The 21102-nt window shown below is 44.3% G+C and overlaps 1 protein-coding gene across 3 annotated transcripts in view; it reads right to left on the bottom strand.

Annotated features, from left to right (window-relative positions):
• TRAK1 (trafficking kinesin protein 1) overlaps nucleotides 1-21102 on the bottom strand; it is a 150598-nt gene that overhangs the window by 106045 nt on the left and 23451 nt on the right. For all 3 annotated transcript variants that reach the window (XM_023725964.1, XM_004368421.1, XM_023725945.1), the window contains exon 2: nucleotides 3086-3280. Coding sequence is in view for 2 of the 3 variants with exons in the window: in XM_004368421.1 (XP_004368478.1) it covers nucleotides 3086-3280 (195 nt within the window). In the remaining variant the exon portion in view is untranslated. The remainder of the gene's footprint in view (nucleotides 1-3085; nucleotides 3281-21102) is intronic.

Raw genomic sequence — 21102 nt, 5'->3', positions numbered from 1 at the left:
CTGAAGTACAATAAAATATTAAAAAAAAAAAAAAAACTTAAAAAAAAAGTCTGCACTATAATAAGTGCTTTTTTATGAATGTATTAAGGAACAAGACCTAGCAGCACATCTAATGATGAATGTAATCTCAAAGCAGTGAGGAGTAAAGACTGTATTTCCATGTATCAGCTTCCAGGGTAATATAATAGGAAAATACTCATGATTGCCACTGGTGACTAAGTCTCAGGTCCTGCTAATACCACTGTGCTTTGTTGCCCACGTTCATAATGGAAGGCAATACTACATTTCCATTAGAAGTTAATGAGAATAAAGCTATACTTTTGCTTTCCTTTCCAAGTTCATGGAATCCTTGAATTCTCTCTACAGACCTTTGGGGGTCCCAGGACCTCAGTTTGAGAGTCCTTGTTCTGTAGGGTTCTACATTCAAGTTAAGACCTAACGCCCGATTGCTCATTTAATAAATATTTAGGAAATGCCTACTTTGCTCTAAACACAGGTACCACAGAAGAAAATACAAAATAAGGGTAAGACTCGGCTGCAACCATGCTCTAAAAACTTTCAGAATCTCTGCTAAATGTCTATTGTGGTTCTTCCAGTTTTACTGCAATTTGTGTTATCCACTGTCAAATCTACCAGGAATTCTCCTTACATGTAACTAAAAAACAAGACACAATCTCTGTTTCAGTCTTGCTGTGAAATAAACACTGCGAGTCCTCCACACTCTCATTTCCCTTCTAATAAAACCAGCCCCTGCCACATTTAAAGTAGCCCTGGTGGCGCAATGGTTAAGAGCTCAACTGCAAACCCAGTGGTTGGTTTCTCCAGGGGAGAAAGACCTGGTAATCTGCTGCTGTAAAAATGAGCCAGAAAAAAAAAAACAAAAAACCTCAAACCCACTGCTGTCAAGTCAATTCTGACTCATAGTGACCCTGCAGGACAGTGTAGGACCGCCTCGTAGGGTTTCCAAGGCTATAAATCTTTACGGAAGCAGACTGCCACATCTTTCTCCCACAAAGTGGCTGGTGGGTTCAAACCGCTGACCTTTTGGTTAGCAGCCAAGCTCTTGATCACCTAGAAAACCTTATGGGGCAGTTCTACTCTGTCACATGGGGTCGCTATGAGTCGGAATCAACTTGATGGCACCTAACAACAACAGCAGCCTACATTCAGGCATTTTACAGGGATGAGATGAGGCAATTGGTATAAAAGTTCTCTGAAAAGTGTGAAGTGTTCCCATGGATGGTGTTCCAATTATACTGTCGATCTACGGGCCTAGTCAGTGTGTCTGAGAACAGACTAGGAACTTCCTGTGGCAGAAATGGCCAGAAAGTGCCCTCTAGAATCACAGAAGGATCTCTTAAACCTGTTAAACCCGTTGCTGTCAAGTCGATTCAGACTCATAGCAACCCTACAGGACAGAGCCGAACTGCCCCCAAAGAGTTTCTGAGGAGCAGCTAGCGGATTCGAACTGCCGACCTTCAGGTTAGCAGCCAGCACTTAACCACTGTGCCACCAGGGTCCCAAAGGGTCTCTTAGGGAAGAGCACGTAACAAGCAGAGATTTCTGGAAAAATAATTCTGTGGTGAATTCTACTGTGAAGCAGTCTAAAGGAAGCAAATAACCTACCAAGGAGGTTACTCTGAACACAGCTTTCCACAGGATTCCATATCTCCTGGGTGGTACAGATATTGTGAATAAACAAAAATGACTTGCAAAGCAGGATTCCATATCTCCTGGGTGGTACAGATATTGTGAATAAACAAAAATGACTTGCAAAGAGTTTTCTGTACACTACAAGATGCATCAGGAGTTCTAAGGCTTAAACTGAACTTTAATATAAGTCTAACATGTTTCATATCTGCCCTGGCATGGATTATTCTATTTGTATTCCTATTACAACTGATAATCTGCATTGGTTCACAAACAGACTATAGAGTTTGCATCAGGTATAAAAACACAGGTTAATTTAAACAAAATTCCTTTTAGTAAAGAAAATCTGAAAACTGTCCCAGATGCACCCTAAAGAAGGAAGCTGTAGTTCTGACTTGTTTATTGCAAATGATTGCACAACTTAAAGAAAATTTGAGAGATCAGTCTGCATTAGTGGAAATAATTACAGAAAATCTTTAAAGAGGTTCACTATAAACTAGTTTTGAGTCAAGTTATCTCTAAATAGATGCAGAACTGCTGTATGTTTTTTTTTTTTTTAAGTGACACAATGATATGCAGGTATGTAAGTATTATCACTTTGAAAGTGGTTGAAAGCTCCTTAAACTGTTAGCGTAGACCAGGCTCAAGTTAATTTGAATTTAAGTCAGCAGTGTCAAAATGAGTAGGAATTATCTCATTCCTGTCCTACCAAGCTCTTGGGCTGCCATGAATTTCTAAAGCATAAAATTGCTTCTATAAAGGCACCTCTTTAATGAAAACCAGAAGCATCATCAGTAATACCTTTTTTTAATTAACATTTTTCTTTTCAAGTCTGCAGTGTCAGGTTTCATGTCCTATCATCACAACTCCACTGGGGGAGGGGCAGAGAAAGGCAGTGATTTAGTATACTGCTCACTCTACCAGGTATCAGCACTACAGCCCTCAGTATGACTGACATTTAGACTCTCCAGAATAACCACCTTTGTGGGCTTCCACACAAACGTTGTGAGCCTTGGTATACATGTCTTGCTATGTCATATAAATATTGTACTACCTATATGTTACCAACATCTTTGATTTTAAGTGCAGACAAACTCCTTCCCAATAAGAAGTTTCTAAGGGCTCATGTGGTACTTTTGTCAAGAGAAGTAAAAATGGGAGCATTTTCAAAGTTCTGTCTTTCAATGTGGTTAGAAGAAAGTTGGCTCAAATGAAAATCCATACTTGGTCCCCACTACTCTAAGATTTCTACTGAGAACACTTAAAATTTCAGCCTTTTATGTGGCTAAACTTTACAGTCACATTTCTTTGACCACCTTTCCACGAATGGCAGTCCACAAGACATGGTAACCAGTACAAGATCTCATTTGAGACCATAGCTAAAAAAGAACTAATTATCGTAGTGCCTTCGCCACACAAAAATGAAACTACTTACGGAAGTACTTCAGCGTCTCTTCAATTTGCTCGGTTGTGAGGTCAATGTTGGCATCAGGAGAAATGAGGGGCGTATGGAGCCAGTCATCGTGGTCATAACCGTAGATGGTATCAGCTCTTAACTTATAATGGGGCAGCTGCTCCTCCAGCAGGCTAATGATCTCAACTTCCGGAAGGTCAGTGCTGTTGCACACGTCTGGAGAAAAAGGACCAAAACATGAGAGTCCAGAACTGGCTAGGCCTTGTTGCTGCTAGTTAAATAAATAACCTGTGGCCCAGACTAGGTGTATACAGCTATTTACCTACAACATGGGGAAACCCTGGTGGCGTAGTGGTTAAGAGCTATGGCTGCTAACCAAAAGGTCAGCAGTTCAAATCCACCAGGCACTCCTTGGAAACCCTATGGAGCGGTTCTACTCTGTCCTATAGGGTCGCTATGAGTTGGAATTGACTTGACAGCAATGGGTACCTACAACATGGGGAAATCCAAACCAAACCCGTTGCTGTTGAGTTGATTCCAACTCATAGTGACCCTATAGGACAGAGAAGAACTGCCCCATAGGGTTTCCAAGGAGCGGCTTGTGGATTTGAACTACTGACCTTTTGATTAGCGGCCCAGCTCTTAACCACTGTGCCACCAGGGCTCTATGCAGAGATCAGACAAGGTCATACTAGAGGTCTTTCTCTAATTTAAATTCTACTCTCAGAACTCAGAATTATGTACACGTTCTACCAAGACCTCCCCGGATAGTTACTGCTGTTTAGCTGCCTACTATCTGGGACAAAAAGCCAAAATACTTGAGCCTTCACTATTCAGGCCTAAGCCTTTCTTTCTAACCCTTTCTCCAGCCATTCTCCCTCAAACACGCTACACTTGAGCCAAACCAGTCATGTTGAGCTATAATTGCATCAATCTACCTAACTTCTTCCTGTCGCTCTTTTACCATTCAAGCTATCCCCTTTACCTAGAACTCTGCCTTCATTACATTCACTCATTCGTCTGTTTCTCCACCCATACTTCCATTTATCCATCCAAATACAATAAAATCTGCGCAAGCCAGAACCTGTGTAAGGCAGAAACCTATCTGAGAAGGAAAACTCAAATATCTCCCACTAATAGACAGTGACAGAAAAATGGTAACTTGCAAGACCCAGAAAAACAAGGCAGTCCTGTCAAGTTCCGGCTCTCACAGGTTTCACTATATTCTGAGTGCCAGACACACAGGAAACACAATGAGGAACACAAGGGTATGGCCCTGCCCTTGCACCATTTCTATTCTTATGGTGTTTCCAGGCATTAAACTAATAGGTACCTGTCCTTTAAGGCATAGCTTGAATATTACTTCTACCATGCTTTCGGCACTCTAAATAGAGTTAATCTTTCACCTCCTACTATATTCACACAGCACTTTGTTAGAACTTCTGTTCTTGCACTTACTACATTCTGACTTCTGGGTATTTTAGTATTCGACTCATCTCCCTGTGAGATGGCAAATGTCATACACAGTCATCCTCGATCCCTCACCCCCAATTCCTGGAACAGGCTGCTTTTAGGGTGTGCATCATAATGTCTAAGAAGATGAATTAATCCATGCAAAGCACATTAATGCAGGCTTTTCTTAAATTAAATTGTAAGCACAACAACATGGCAAATACAGTCAGGACAAGAACAGATCCTAACACAACTTCTATACCCTCCCCCAAACAAAACCAAACCCGTTGCCATCAAGTGGATTCTGACTCATAGTGACCCTATAGGACAGAACAGAACTGCCCCAAAGTTTCCAAGAAGCGCCTGGTGGATTCAAACTGCCGACCTTTTGGTTAGCACTTAACCACTATGCCACCAGGGTTTCCTCTATATCCCCAGCACTTATTTACCAAAGGAGAAACACAGAGAAGGAATTCAATAAATGCTAGGGTGAATTTTGATTATTTATCAGCTAATTCTGGGATGACCACTATGTCATCCCATTTTGTAGAAGGTATTCAGGACTAGAGCTAGTAAATGACTGTGTGAGCAGCAGGGGACGAGTCAACCCATAAATAAACCAAAGTTGTCTCTGGTGCACACTGCTTGATAAGAGAGGAGAGTTAAACTTGTTCTATCATTGTAGGACTGAACCTGCAAACTGAGGGAAAGAAAAAAACAATCGTAAGAGTACAAATCCTGGCGTCAATTCCTAGCAAGGCTGTCATACCACGTTCTTGCCTTGCAGTAGGAAACAAAGGTGGGGGCCTGGAGCAAGGTGGCAAACTGAGGCCCTGCGTCAGTCTTCTGTCCCTCTCCAAGGTGTCAGAAAATGGGGGGGTGCTCTCAAGATAAATAAAACTACACACAAGCACGGGAAAATAAGGAAGAGGTGTCAAGGATGGGTCAAACTTAGGAAGCACTCTTAAAACGCGAGAAGTGTTCTTTCTCAGATTAAAGGAGAAAAACCCAGTCCTCAACACACACAGAGAAAATGACTGGTGTGAACAATGACAGTAGATCCCAGTGCTTCAAGCTGGCACACGGCTGACAGAGGGAGCAGGAAGTGCCTGAAGCAGCCCACGGGAGGGCGGAATTCCTGGAGAACCAAAGCAGGAACAGCCAGAAAGACCACTTCACTTCTCTCCCTGTTGGAGCCAAGGCCAAGCAACACAGGGCAGAGGAGTGGAGGAAGAGGGCGGGTCCTAGAGCTAAGCATGCAGCAGAGCAGTGACCCCTGGGGAGCCCCTGACACTCAGGCAGGACCTGGAGACATCGTGCCCAGAAGAACTTACCAAAATCCCTGTCTCCTTTTTGCTTAGTAAGGTCACACAGAAGGTGGGAAATATACGGAAGCACAGGAAAAGACGATGTTTAGTGACAAATCACATCCTTTAGGGCAGGAGCCACAATGAAGGCACTTGTCAGTCCCTCCCTCCTGGCCTCACCTCCCCCACAGCCCCTCCTCACTCAGTCAATACGCAAAGTTTCATTATACAACATTTCCGTTCAGGAAGCCAGGGTGGTTTTTCAAGTGCTAAGTAAAGAGTTAATTGAAAGTAGAAAGTGAAGACATTCATAATTTTACTTGGAGCTCTAAGGAAGCTCTTCAATTCCGTCTGGGGAGAAAACTACATCTGAACACTCGGGCTTTACTGCCTAATGTCAGAAATGTCACAGCAAGTGCACTTGGCAGTTCAGAGCCACAAACCAGACAAGAGCTGCTCTGTCACTCTGCAAATGCCTGCGGTGAACAGAAGTTATCCCCTCCCCTATGCCTGAGCCAACAGCTCAACCTCAAGAGAGACAGTGTCTAGTATTTCTCCTCATCTCCCACTAACACCAAAGTACCATTCAAAAGGTTCAGGACGGCCCCTAATTAAGCAAGTATTTCCTCCTCTCATTACCAAGTGAAGAATAAATTACCATAAAGCTCATCTAGGGGAGAGGCCTCACAGCTATAACATGGCCGCCATCTGACTGAGGGGATCCAGGGTCAAGGAAGGCTGACGCCCAACCACCTCTTGGCTAAACAAAGATCTGACCAAACCATCACTCCACAGCAGCCCCACAACAGGCAGTGCCAGCCTGTCCTTAGGAGACCAGGCAGGGCACCAACAGATTCCCACATGTAATGCCTACACAACAGGCTGGAATCTTCTGGTGGCACTGCTATTTGGTGGTGGTGGTGAAGGCAACAGATTCCAGACAAAAAAAAACCCCTTCTAAGAATAACAGGTCACTTGTGAGCACCTTGGCAACTGCTCAAACATTGAGATTTGACCTGTCCTTCTATGTTTCCAGAGCTGAAGGTCAATCTATTTACAGTATAGGTCCTTGTGCCCCAGAGATATCATTTTCCTTAAAGCATATGATGACCACTGAGATAAAGTATCAAGAGGTGAGGCTTACCAAAATGCCTTTTTTACAAACTCTGTATATTTAATTTTTCCATTAAGATGACCAGCCATAGAAACATCACCAAGTTTTCAGATGCCTGGAAGGCCCAGAGAATTAAGGCATGGGACAGGATTATAGAGATGGCCCAGGGAACTCTCCTTGACTTTGGCTGCTGGGCCAGAGGCCCCGGAGACCTCCTCTGGGGGCAGACACCACGTGTCCCTCATACAAAGGCCTGAGGTTGGGTAAATATAATATGAGGGCCTACAAGCAGTCCCCAAGAATAATCTGGAAAAGGATAGGGAGAATGGTTGTGCGACTTGAAAAATGTAATCAATGTCATCGAATTGGACATGTAGAAATTGATGAATTGGTGTATGTTTTGCTGTGTATATTTTCACCAAAAATAATAATAATAAATTTAATCAGAAATTTCTGGTTTCTGACAGTTTTCAGTGTTAAGTATTGTTTATAGGTAGCTACTTTTCCAATCAACAACTAGCTCTAAGTCTTTAATATTTAAAAAGTAGCTTTTATAGCTGTTGGTATATCTGTGTATAAAGCATAACACGTTGTTTGCCTCTAAAAAAAGAACCCTCCAGCAACACTTTTACCAACTGCCTCGCGGGGTGCCAAACACCATGCCAGGTGCTTTCAAAGCTTTCTCTGACCCTCCCAGCAACCTGGGACACAGATATTATTTGTTCTGTTTTATAGATGAGGAAGCTGAGATTCCCCAGATTGTGAAGCACTCTGCTAGCCAAGGCCACACAGCTGAACAAGTGGCAGATCCACTGTTAAGAAGCCTCAGCTGCCTGGCTTGTAGGACTATGTTATTCCCTCTGTCACCTCCTGCTGCCCATCTACTAGGCGGGCATACTTGAAATGCTAGGGAATTCCATGGATATTATGATCAGGAACTTTCTGTTCTAAATGGGTGGAAGACTTTATAAATGTGGTAGAGTTAATCCATTAAACACATCAACAAACTACTGAGGTGCCAGAACGACTTTTCTATTTAAAGCCCAGGAAACAGGGCCAAGAAAAGAGGAAATTTTTTTGCAGAACCACACGGGTCAGTAGCCTGAGTAGGATAGGCCCAGCTCCTACTCTTGGAGCTTATTCAAGTTCATGGTGTGAATGAGCTCTGCTGGCTCAACCTGGAGGAAAGGAACCCTCTATTCGCTCCACAGTCATCATCTGTCCGCAGCTCCAGTCCACATTCTTAACAAGCTATAAAAACATGTTCTGCGATAAGTGCCAAATGAAGGGCATCAACCTCCGTATTGAACTCAGATCCCAGTAAGTCTGTGGCTTCTGCCAGATTTGCAGTAACAACAGCCCAGAACCTCACCAGCCCCCAGTCTGTCAAGCTATCAAAAGGCCAGGCTCACTGGGCTATCAGGAGACACCTACTCCCTCAGCATCTCCTCCTTTCCAAATTACTACAACCGCCTCTAGGGTCACTGGGCCTACATTGGCCACATTGCTGCTGGCGCCATCTTTGGAAAAACACTTTTTAAATCACAGTCTCGTCTATTTAAAAATCTCCCAGTGCCCTATGAAAAAAAAAATTAAACCCATTGGCATCAAGTGGATTCCAACTCATAGCAACCCCACCAGGACAGAGTAGAACTGCCCCATAGAGTTTCCAAGGAGTGACTGGTAGATTCAAACTGCCAACCTTTCGGTTAGTAGCCAAACTTCTTAACCACTACGCCACCAAGGCTCCCTATAAAGTGCTCCATAATTTGGTCTGCACCTTTCTAGGGCAAAGGCTGTTGGTTATTTCCCAAAACGCAGTCTATACTTCCTCCTTCTAGTGATGTAACCCCCAAGGTGTGGCTGGGCACACGGCCACTACCCTAAAAACTGTGTTTCACGGGTTCCCTTGCACTTAGGTGTGTCCACATGCCTGGTTAATGGGATGTAAACAGAACGTCCAAGTCACGCCCCTTCTATCTGTCCAATTACCCTGATGGGCCCGGAGCCATCCGCAGCCATACAAGCAAAGGCAAGCCCTAGAGGACTGCCTGAGCAACCCTGAAGCCACCTGGAGAGCAGGGTATTCTGGGATCACCTTCCACCTGGACTTTTAGGAGAGAAAGAAAGAAATTTCTACCATATTTAAGCCACTCTTATTTTAGCCTCTGTTAAAGCAGCCAAATCAGTGTCTGGATGAGCTTTCTCATCAAGCTCAGTCTCTGCTATTGTCTCCAAAACCCCTACAGTTAAGCCACACCAACTTCTTACGATCCTCCAAACACATTTTTTTATAAATCCATGCTTGTACACCAGCTGCTCCAGTTGCTTAGAATGTACTTTGCTGCCCAGCAAACTCCATTCCAAAATATCACTCAAATGTCACCCTGTACTTCAGAGGGTCAGTGAAGGAGAGGAAAACCCTCAACGAGATGGACGGACACAGTGGCCACAACAATAGGCTCAAGCATAATAATTGTGAGGATGTCGCAAGACCAGGCAGTGTTTCATCCTGTTGTATATAGGGCAGCTATGAGTCGGAACCAAGTCCAAGGCACCTAACAACTACAACAACAACTTCAAAGCCTTCCTTGACCCTTTCCCTCTGGCTATCACAAGCACTTAGTGTGGAAATTATTTCACTACAATGTTAGAAATGTTTTCTACTTGTCTCTTCCCCACTAACTGGGAGCCTCCCAGGAAGGGGCACTTAGCCCCATTTAGGCAACAGTAAGTGCTCAATAAGTGCTGGGTGAATAACACAACAAGGGAAAGTTAGAAGCAGCAGGTATCAGGTCTAGTGTGTCAACTCCTACCCAGGATGGACAAGCACCCAGCTTCAGAATGAGGGAGGTGGCGCCATCTAGCGTCAAGGTCTTTTCAAGTCCCTCTCAGTAGGTCTTTGTCGCGCATGAAGGAAAGGCCCATGGAGGAAGTGAATGTTTCTTCAGTCACTCAGCAAACGCTGATCCAGGCCCTGCAATTCCTATGGCATCACGTCGGGAGCAGAAAATAACAGGTCTCTTCACCTCCTCACAGCTTTGGCCCTTTCTAGGTTTTCTCCTAGGAAGGCAGATGTTTCAGAGTAGATCCTCCTGCCTGAGGACTGGGGCCTCATTTAGGCCCAGTTGGGAGGTGGGAGAGGCTGCTGGAGCCTGTTCAGTGCCTGGAATGTCTAGGGCTGTACGAGCAGCTATGTCCATCCTCCACCTGATTCAGGTGAGATCCTCATTCCCTCATGTAGGGATTTGCATGGATACAAAATGGGCTCCATCAGACCATAGGTGAAACCTCACTTCAAGAAACCCGCCAGGCACCCCAGATGATGCTTATATTTTACAGCAGAGGCAGTAGCTCTAAATTAATGCCCAACATTAAAAAACCAGGGAATCTCAATAGTACTTATCTCTGGCCTCTCAGAATAAGTCAGCATATTTATGACCATGGCGCCACCTCCTCCAGTTGAATGCTCTGAGCCACGGCCGCCCCAAGATGCAGGGCAGGGGTGGGGGGAGCTCCGTGGGGTTTCTGGGCCTTCTGTCTCCAAGCTGGGCCCAGAAGCACAGACAACTGCACGGCGGCAAGGGAAGTCGGGTGTGCAAAGGAGCTGACCAGGGCATCCCTCGATACTCACTTAGTCTTCAGGAGATCCCCAGAGAAACAGCAAAAGGAGAGGCAAGAACAAAAGGAGGGAGAGGAAGAACAGAGCTGCACAAAGAGGAGAAGCTTAGTGAGAGAAAACTGGCAAAATCCGAGGAAGAGAGCAACAGAGGGCAGAAAGGAAAGGGGGGGAAGTGGAGAGACTGCCACCTGCTGGAAGACGTCAAGAGCCCTGCTGTCGTGCCAAGAGCACAGCCTAGAGACGAATGGGAGCCCAGTCCTGGCTCTGCCCCCTATTTTGCCCTGTCACATGAGCAAGCCACATCTTCATCTCTCTGAGACTTGGTTTCTTCATCTGTAAGAACAAAGGCATGAGGTTGCAGAAAACCTCTCTTCCCACCCTAAATTCCTCTTAGCAGCTAGAACAAGGGCTGTACATTCCAAGGGTTGCAGTCACTTACTCACGGCATTTAACTGCTCCAAGGAGGGGGAGGCCCCACAGTCCTAGACAGGCTGACTCTTTCAAAATGCCAGCCAGAAATCTGTATTTTTAAATGGGATTCCCTGATTTTTAAATGTTGGACACTAATTTAGAATTTTTTTAATATTTAAGGGCCAAATTAAACATCTGTGTCTCCAGTTTGTACACGTGGATCCCCATCCTGATGTCCTGCTATAGTACTCCAGAGAACGGTATGTTGTTGTTAGGGGCTGTCGAGGCGGTTCCGAGTCGTAGCAGCCTTACCTACAATGCAGCCAAACACTGCCCGGTCCTGCGCCATCCTCACAATCGTTGTTATGCTTCAGCCCACTGTTGCAGCCACTTTGTCAATCCATCTCGTTGGGGGTCTTCCTCTTTTCCGCTGACCCTCTTCTCTACCAAGCATGATGTCCTTCTCTAGGGACTGGTCCCTCCTGATAACATATCCAGAGTATGTGAGACAAAGTCTCACCATGCTCGCTTCTAATGAGCACTCTGACTGTATTTCTTCCAAGAAAGATTTGTTCGTTCTTTTGGCAGTCCATGGTGTATTCAATATTCTTTGCCAACACCATAATTCAAAGGCATCGATTCTTCTTCGGTCTTCCTTATTCATTGTCCAGCTTTCACATGCATATGAGGCGGTGGATAACACCATGGCTTAGGTCTGGCGCACCTTAGTCCTTAAAGTGGTATCTTTGCTTTTTAACACTTCAAAGAGATCTTTTGGAGCAGATTTGCCCAACGCAATGCGTCTTTTGATTTCCTGACTGCTGTTTCCATGGGTGTTGATTGTGGATCCAAGTAAAATGAAATCCTTGACTACTTCAATCCTTCCTCCGTTTATCATGATGTTGCTTATTGGTCCAACTGTGAGGATTTTTGTTTTCTTTATGTTGAGGTGTAATCCATACTGAAGGCTGTGGTCTTTGATTTTCAACAGTAAGTGCTTCAACACTATGGACCACATTAAAGGTGACAAGCAAAGAACAAAAAATCAAACCTTAATTCACCAAAATTGGTCACATTAAAATAAATGATGGTGAAGGTTGCACAACACTGTGACTGTAATTAATGCCACTAAATTGTACACTTAAAAATGGTTAAAATGGCAAATTTCACGTTATATTTATTTTATCACACCCTGTGGAGCACAGCTCTACTCAGACACACATAGGGTGGTCATGACTCAATGACAACAACTGGTTACTTTTAGACAGTTGCAAAAAAAACTAGCCATGTTACAAAAGTCCTTCTGTTATCCCCTCCCTATCTCTATCCTGGAGCCCTGGTGGCACAGTGGTTAAGAGCTTGGCTGCTAACCAAAAGGTCAGCAGTTCGAATCTACCAGGCGCTCCTTGAAAACCTATGGAGCAGTTCTGCTGTGTCCTACAGGGTCGCTATGAGTCGGAATAGACTCGACGGCAATGGGTTTTGGTTATCCCTATCCCACCTCACCTCTTTAGCACCAAGCTTCCACTTGGCCAAGAGGGTGGTGGGTGATGAGCATGACCCCAGATCTGTGCTTGAGAAAGTTCTGGCTGGAGGCACTAACCCTCTCCCATTATCTACTGCCTCATTAAGCCTGGAGAAACCACAACCCTTGGCAGTGACTGCAAACCTGCAGCAATGTTTTAAAGGCTTCACAATAAGACAAGACCTCTCACCTACTCAGCCACTTTCAAAACATTCTGTACAGACTTGGAAACAATTCCATTTGGTCGGAATGACAGAATTGAAGAGCACAGACTCAAAGACTCACAACCGGGCCAGACTGGTGCCAGAGATATGCACTGTACTTTGTGACTGGTGTCTGACAGATATCCTTCTAGAAAATTCCTCCATGTCACAGGACCACAAAGCTTGGAGCCTTAACTTTATCATCTTCAGAGAACTGGGTTTTAGTAATTACTTTCTTCACCACAAAAGCTGTGATTCCACAAATTACAAGTGGATAATTAGAGTTAAAAATTCCTAACTCAATCACCTCAATTAATGGAAGTTGACACTATACTCAGAGAGGTTGAGGAATCTGCCAAGTGTCACACTGGAAACCAGCAACAGATCTGAAACTGGCACATAGTCCTCTGCACAGCCCACCATGCAAGGGGCCTCAGAAGTAGCAACACCACCCCTAGACTCTGATTCAATCTTCACTGCTTCCCCAGCTTCGAGAACCCCGTGTGGTATCCAGTAAATGCTCAATAAATATTTGCTACAGGAGGCAAAGCACCTGTATCTATTACTGCACTTCATTTACTTTCATAAGCAGCAAGCAGTACAGAGTGAGGATTAGAAACAAACTTTACAAAGGAGCAAACCAAGCTCCACAAGATTACGTGGGGAACCCAAGGGCACACCATCAATAAGTGGCCAAGCCAGACCCCACAACCCGGCCCACTTCATCTCAACCCTAATCTGAACATAACTCACTCCCAGTGAGTGTGGCCCCTTCCAAGCAGGCCCTAGGGGAGGAACCTGCAAGAAAGCATTGCTCCTCCCTTCACTAGTATATAGGCGTTTCAGCAAAACCAAGAAACCCTTCCAAGGACTGCGCACGGGGCGATGGTGTCATTAGGCAGGCGCTAGCGAGCTGCAAACCCTGGGTTTCCCTAAGGGGGCTCTGTAGGTCTCTAAGAGCCTCCACCCCTGACCTCCTGAACCAGAATCTATGTGGCTGAAGTCCTGGCTTTGAACTCAGGTCCTCCAAGGGTTTTTTGCACGCCAACATTAGAGAGTTGACAGGTAGCTCCTTGCTATGACTTTAATTAATTAAATTTGCTTTAAAAAAATTTGTTTTCAAGGAAATAAATAAGGCACACAGCTCAATATCCAAAACAGTGAGCAAGGGAAAGACATCTCTCACCAGCTCTGTCTCTCCCACGCAGTCACCATCTCCCTACCTTCAACATAAGACACTTCTCAGACTCCTCACACCAGCGCTGGGTGTGAACTCATAACCCAAGCCAGTCCTTGTCTACCCCTTCCTCTTATAGAAGAGGAAACTGAGGCCTCAAGAGGTTCAGAGACATGGGCGGGGTCTCAAGGCTAAGCAGTGGCAGGACCAGAATCCAGGACCTCCAACTCCCAGCTGTCCCTTTTCCATTCCCTCGGCTTGATTCCTCACGGCTCACATGCCAGCCCCTGATGCGTAGGGAAAAGCCTTCCTTTTCTCTTCCTTTTCTGCCTCTCCCACTGAGGGACAGTTCACGTGCTGTAAGCGGCCAAGAGGGAAGGACAAGCAGAGAAACCAGCATGGAACCAGAGAGAAAAGGCCAAAGAAACCAGGCTTCTGAGAATGAAACAAAAACCAACACCGGGGAGTTCTCCAGAACGCCTGTGGCCTTAATTACCACCAGAACTGACTCTTTCTAAGAAAAAGGATAAACAACTACACGGGCTCAATTCCACACTGAGTGGGTGTCAGGTACTGAGCTATCACAGAACCACACAGAAACGCCAGCTCAAATGATACGTACCCCAGAAGGAGCACTCGAGTGGAGGCGGCCTCAAGTCTGTTCGGAAACAGGGTCTCCAACGTGAGGCTAAAATGCAATCTTGCGTAACTGAGTGCAGCACAGTCCACTCAGACATGCCGGTTTGTTGTGCAACAAGAGTTGCCCCCAAGAGGGGACGGGGCACAGGGAAAAGGAAGGATCTCGTTACGGAGGCCGCAAAACGTCAAAACTGAAATTCAGTGTTTTTCAGAAATAGTGACTCCAACAGGCTTTGCATAGAACCCTATGAAAACAAGTGATGTTACATCACAGGGGAGTTTGAGCCTAGTATTAAGATATAAAGCTAGAGTTGTGCAGACATTTTATTTTAAAAGGAAAAATTAATGCATAGAAATCCAGTTCAGAGTTTAACCTCCAGGAGAATGCTTGAAAAGTAGGCAGCATTGTTGTTCATTTGAACTTCTGTTTTACCAGGAAATAATAGAAAAAATACTTTGGATTTCCAAACGTCTTCAGAATTTCTCTTAAACGTGTGAATGTTATAGTCTATAATTATTCAATTATCAGCGGACATTTTTTATATGAAAACATCCAATGTCAGTACGATTATAATTAAAGCGCTCACAGTCGAACTAGCGTTTAGACAGATGGAGCGGGTGTAAATTGGAACAACGCTTGCAGAAAACAGTCTGACAGCATGTTTAGAAAACCAAAAACCTGTTCATCTTCCCTTAAGCCAGTAGCCTCACACCTGGGATTAAATCTAAAAAAGGAATCCAAAAAAATCGAAAGTGAAAAATATATGAACATGTTTATGGTACGCCTGATAAAGTTAAAAACATACATAGCTCAAGTGGCCCAACAACTCTCCTTCCAGGCCTCAACTCTACAGAAATTCTCACACAAAGGAACAAGGAGACTTTACAGAATGGTTTTTGTAACACTGTTTATAACAGCCTCAAAATGGAACAAGCTAACTGTCTTTCCGTAGAGGAATAGATCATTACACTGTGATTTATTCAGAGAGGAACACATATACAGCCATTACAATGAATAATTTAGATCTATATATATCAGTTTTAAAGACATGAAAAGCATAACACTGGGTGGTTAAAATACAAAGGCTGCAAGAAATGCATACAGTATGAAACCACTTACGAAAAACTTTAAAGTATGCAAAATAATAATACGCATTGTGCATCAATACACACGGAGTAAAAGTTTAAAAATATTCAAAGGAATCAAACACAGCATCAGGATAGTGTCTAACCCCAGGAGGGAGGGAAGCAGAGGGGATAGAGGGACTGGGGCTTGGCAAGAATGCCCATTTGGCTTGGTTTGCCAGGGACAATCCCAGTTTAAGGAGCCCTGGTGGCGCAGTGGTTAAAGCGCTTGGCTGCTAACTGAAAGGTCGGTGGTTTGTACCCATCCAGCGGCTCCTCAGGAGAAAGATGTGGCAATCTACTTCTGTAAAGATTACAGCTTTGGAAACCCTATGGGGCAGTTATACTCTGTCCTATAATGTTATGAGTTGGCATCAAATGGACGGCAATGGGCTTGGCTTTTTTTTTTTTTTGATCGCAGTTTATCCCTGTTTTTCCGGTGTAATTATTAATATCGCTCTCTGTTACCCTCAAAAGCATCCCTGCTAAAAAACCACAATGAGATACCACTAAACACCCACTAAAAAAAACTGAACCAAACCAGCTGCTGTCAAGTTGATTCTGGCTCATGGCGACCCCTTGTTGCCTTAACCAACCTTGCTCAAACCCTTAAAGACACACACACGCACATCCTCCATACACACCCCCCCCACCCGAGGCTCTGTGCACTTCACCCATGCTGCTCCTCTTTCTGGGCTGGAATGCACCATGCGCAAAGCTGGATATCCAGCAAACAATAAACGCTGCAAAATGAAATGCGGAATGAATCTGATTCTTAATAGGCTCCTCTTGTGCCTCATGCTGGGGAAACTAAACCTCCACAAACACAAGGAAAAGAGACAAGGACCCTCAGTGAACCTCTATGCAAGACCTGGAGACCAGCTTTCTCCAAAATGACACCTTTCTCCCAATTACAAAAAGGCTCAAGGCATCATTCCACTCTAAAAACCTCCTGGGCACAAAGGCTTCCTCTCTCAAATGGCAGAGATCACGGCTCTTGTAAAAGGCAACGGACTGAGACAGGATTGGATCCTGAACCAGAAAAAAGGTTTTGTTTTGCTTTTCTTTTGCTATGAAGCAGTGATTGTATTTCATTCTGTGTATTTATCATTTGTTATTTTCATTTCTTAATAATATTCATCATCTTTTTATACATATATTGGCCATTTATAGTTCCTTTACAGGTTGCTCATATATGTGTTTTTTTTCTCAGTTTTCGCTGGGGGCGTTCAACTCCTTACTGTTGATACATAAAGGGGTTTTATATTAACCCTTTGTCTATCAAATATATTGCAATTATTTCTCCCAACATGTCATGTGTCTTGTAACCCTACTCATCTTTATTATTTTTCTACATACAGCCTTTCTATAATGAGCTCGTAGGCCATTGGCAGATAAGGAAGCAATGTCAGTGTGACATGGAGCTGGGTTCACGTGCAATTTTTCCTAGCAAGGGGAGCCACAATCGTGAAATTACAATCTTCCAACAGGAAAAGAAAAAGCCCTTCAGCTCTTGTACTTTACTGGCAGGAGCCCTTTCAGCCCTATTTTGAAGGAACTAAAATTAGCTCTGCACCCAGAGCTCTGTCCCCAGAGGGCTGCACCCCAGCCTTGCAGAAGGTTGCACTTCCTCCCGTGCCCACTTTAGCAGCAGCCCCAGTGGGCCAGAGCCCCACCTCCCCGGGAGTATGCCTCGCAGCCATTTCCCGCTATTGTCTGGCGAGATTTTAATAACCTCTGAGCTCAAGCCACACAGAGCAGAGCTGCCTGTCTGGACTATTCACATTACCTCCTATTCAAGTTATCTCCTGGTGTACCGTTTTTTGTTAGTGTTCCGGTTACAAAGTCGCATAACTCTTGCTATTTTTAGTGCCCAATTCTGTAAAACATGCACATTTTTCCTGGAACAAATATATCTTGTTATAGTAAGCATGTGTGTATAAAGTTTCATTTTTGTAGAATTAAATCTATCAATCATTTCTTTATACTTTCTACCCTTCCTATCAAGCTTAGAACGGCCTTCCCTACCTCAAGATTATAAAAGTACCCAGCAATATTTTCTTCAAATGGTTTCATTTTTAACCCTTTTCTCTTTGAACCATCTGGATTTTGTTGGTTTTGCACAGGAATCCAGCTGTATTTTTGTATAAGGATAACAACAGCAATAATGGCGAATGTTTACGGAGTGCTCCCACCAGCAAGCATTTGTATCCAATGACTCATTTACTTCTTCCAACACGCCTAAGAGAGGAGACTCTTATCCTTATTTTTACAGGAGAAACTGAGTCCCGAGAGGTTAAACAACCAGACCGAGACCATGCAGCTAGTTTGTAGGGGGCCCGTTTTTTCAAGACAGAGGGTGGACCCACAGACCACTGTCCCAACCACCACCCGTGTTGCCTCCAGCCCAAAGACCCCAACCTCAATGATTGAATAATTCTTCTTCATAACTCTCCTTTCTCTAAATTTTCTATTCCCAGCTTTCACTCTCTCCAGCACGTTGCTTCAGGAATCCCTTAAAAATAGCACATAGCTTCAGTGATGTGCCAGGCATACGCATTATTACCTTGATTTGAAAGAAAACTATTTCATCTAAGAATCTTCCCAGTCCTCTTCCATTCAATAATTTTTCAGTGGCTTCTCTCAAATATTTCAAACAAAAATGGCCACATTGTTAAGTAACCCAAAGAATCAAAACTGGCAACACAGATTTGGCTTTTCCTCTCTTACCCTAAGAATAAAGTTATGAAGACCAAAAAAATTTAACAAAAAGCCACACATAGCTAAAATTGAACTTTTAGACCTGCTCTGCTTCATCTTCAACTACAAGCCTTACGGTCATATCAAATGTGACTGATCTTAGTTCTGACGCACATCCAGTGGCTCCACTTTCTTGAGGTCTCATCACAGCACTCTCTTTACAAGGTCATTGCCTTGCTGTCTTTCACTTTGTAGACTATGTGCTAGATCTAATGATTTAAACAGAGGTTCCTTAAACAGCACTGGGAATGGAGAATACGGCAGAGGAGGGGCAGGGGTTGCCCAGGGTGGCACCAGCTGCGAACTGCCTCCTCCAGTTACCCATCATGCCATGCAAATATCATCATTTTTTTGGGTGGGTCATGATGTCAAAGGTGAGGGAACACTGACTTTGAAGGTTCATGTTATATTTTTAATTCTGGTCAAGGAGCCATGATAAACACTGCTAATGGCCTCCCACTACCAATATGCCCTCATTTTTCCTTAGAATCCAAGTCCTGAGCCCCATAGAAAGACTACATTCCTCAGCCTCCCCTGCAGTGAGGTGTGGCCATGAAGCTAAGTTCTAGCCAATGAGATGTAAGCAGTAGTCTGTGAGGTTTCCCCAAAGGCTATCTTCCTATAGCCTGGGACTTGGACATGATGGCTGGAGCTTCAGCAGCCTTCTTAGACCATGAGGTGATCTTAAGGATAGAAACAACAGCTAGTACAGTGGAATCAGAGAACAGGAGGGCCTGGGCTCCAAGGGCTGTAAGGTTGTGTCACCACTGCAGATCCTCCCTCTAAATTTCTTTTATGTGAGAGAAAAATAAATTCTAACAGGTGAAGCCACTGTTCTATGCAGTCAAACCTAATCTTTACTGACAGAGGTAGTTATCTTTAAATGACTAGAAAGTAAACCTATACTTTTCTAAATATCTGTAAAAATGGTGTGGGCATGGTGTCTCACCTCCTCTAACTTCACAAGGGGGAAGGAGAATCAAGATTAACAGTCCAAGGCTGATTCCTGTAAGGCGGAGGTCAACCATGTCTTCTCTCTCTGCCATCCTTACCAACTCTGACACTATTGTCTCTGCCACAGCACTCTCTACTGGGTTCGATAATTCATTGCAATGGCCACAAAGAACTCACAGACCATACTCACGATTATGGGGTTTATTAAGGAGGTAACAGGTTAAATTTAGGCTCAGGAACACTCAAGAGTACAGTTCTTCTATCAGGACAGCCTCTTCCCAGCCGAGCTCGCAGGCACACCTTTCCCTGGTGCTAGGCCTCTGCCCAAAGGCACCCAGCTTTCTCTCTCCATGGGCCAGGAAGCCCACTATGCCAGGTCACTGCAGCCAGATCTCTCCTGCCACTGCTTCTCACTGTCTTCAGGGTTACAGCTTGCTCTCTTTCTCGATCTCCTGCTCCCAGGAGCTTCTCAGTGCAGGGATCCCGGGTCCAAAGGACGTGCTGGCTCCTGGCTGTTCTTTCTTGGTAGTGGTGGGGTCTTCCTCCTCTCCTGCCGCTAGGATGGCTCATTTCAATCCCATTGGGATGGCAAAACCGACCAACCCCTTTGGTGGGCTACAATTACCCTATGACACAGTCCCGCCCAATCACCTGGGTGGGAGTTACAAGACAATGGCTAGAAAGGCCACACAAAAGCGGTCCATTACACCACAATATCCATGGCAAAAATAAGGATAAAGTACTCATACTTCATCTCTCCAATCTCTCTCCCACATCATGGGTTTTGTTCCTCTAATCTGGAGGGTTCAGATTCAGTTTCCTGTTTCCAAATTATTAACTTTTTATGCTTACACCTGCTCTCTGTTTTCCAAAAGCATTTATACCCAATAGTTAGAGTCAGGATCTCTAAGGCCTTTGAGGAGGCCTGGGCAGCCACCAGAGTTTAAGACCTCACATCCTTCTACCTGTCCTCTCTTCCCCAAAGTCAGCTCTTACCAGGGGACAATGGAAGTCAGTTAGAATCAGGGGGCAAACTCTGGAATAAAGAGTTAAGTGCCAAGATATATGCACACTCGTGTTCACTGCAGCACCGTTCACAATAGCAAAAAGATGGAAACAACCTAGGTGCCCATCAATGGACGAATGGATAAACAAATTATGGTGTATCCACACAATGGAATACTACACAACCATAAAGAACAATGATGAAGCCGTGAAACATCTTATAACCTGGAGGAATCTGGAGGGCATTATGCTGAGTGAATTTAGTCAGTCACAGAAGGACAAATATTGTATAAGACCACTATTATAAGAACTCATGAAAAGGTTTAAATACAGAAGAAAACATTCTTTAATGGTTACGAGGGTGGGGAGGGAGGGTGAGGATTATTTACTAACTAAACAATAGATAAGAATTATCTTAGGTGAAGGGAAGGATAGCACACACTACAGGGGAAGTCAGCACAGCTGGATTAAACCAAAGCTAAAAAGTTTCCTGAATACAATCAAACACTTCGAGGAACAGAGTAGCAGGAGCGGTGGTCTGGGGACCAAGCTTTCAGGGGACATCTAGGTCAACTGGCATAACAAAGTTTATTAAGAAAATGTTCTGCATCCTACTTTGGTGAGTGGCGACTGGGGTCTTAAAACCTTGCAAGCAGCCATCTAAGAAGCATCAATTGGTCCCAACCACCTGGAGTAAAGGAGAATGAAAAACACTAAAGACACAAGGAAAGTATTAGCCCAAGA

Source organism: Trichechus manatus, unplaced genomic scaffold, assembly GCF_000243295.1.
Source record: "Trichechus manatus latirostris isolate Lorelei unplaced genomic scaffold, TriManLat1.0 scaffold00001, whole genome shotgun sequence".
In the NCBI taxonomy this organism is placed as follows: Eukaryota; Metazoa; Chordata; class Mammalia; order Sirenia; family Trichechidae; genus Trichechus; species Trichechus manatus.
This window is presented reverse-complemented; position numbering and strand designations above follow the sequence as displayed.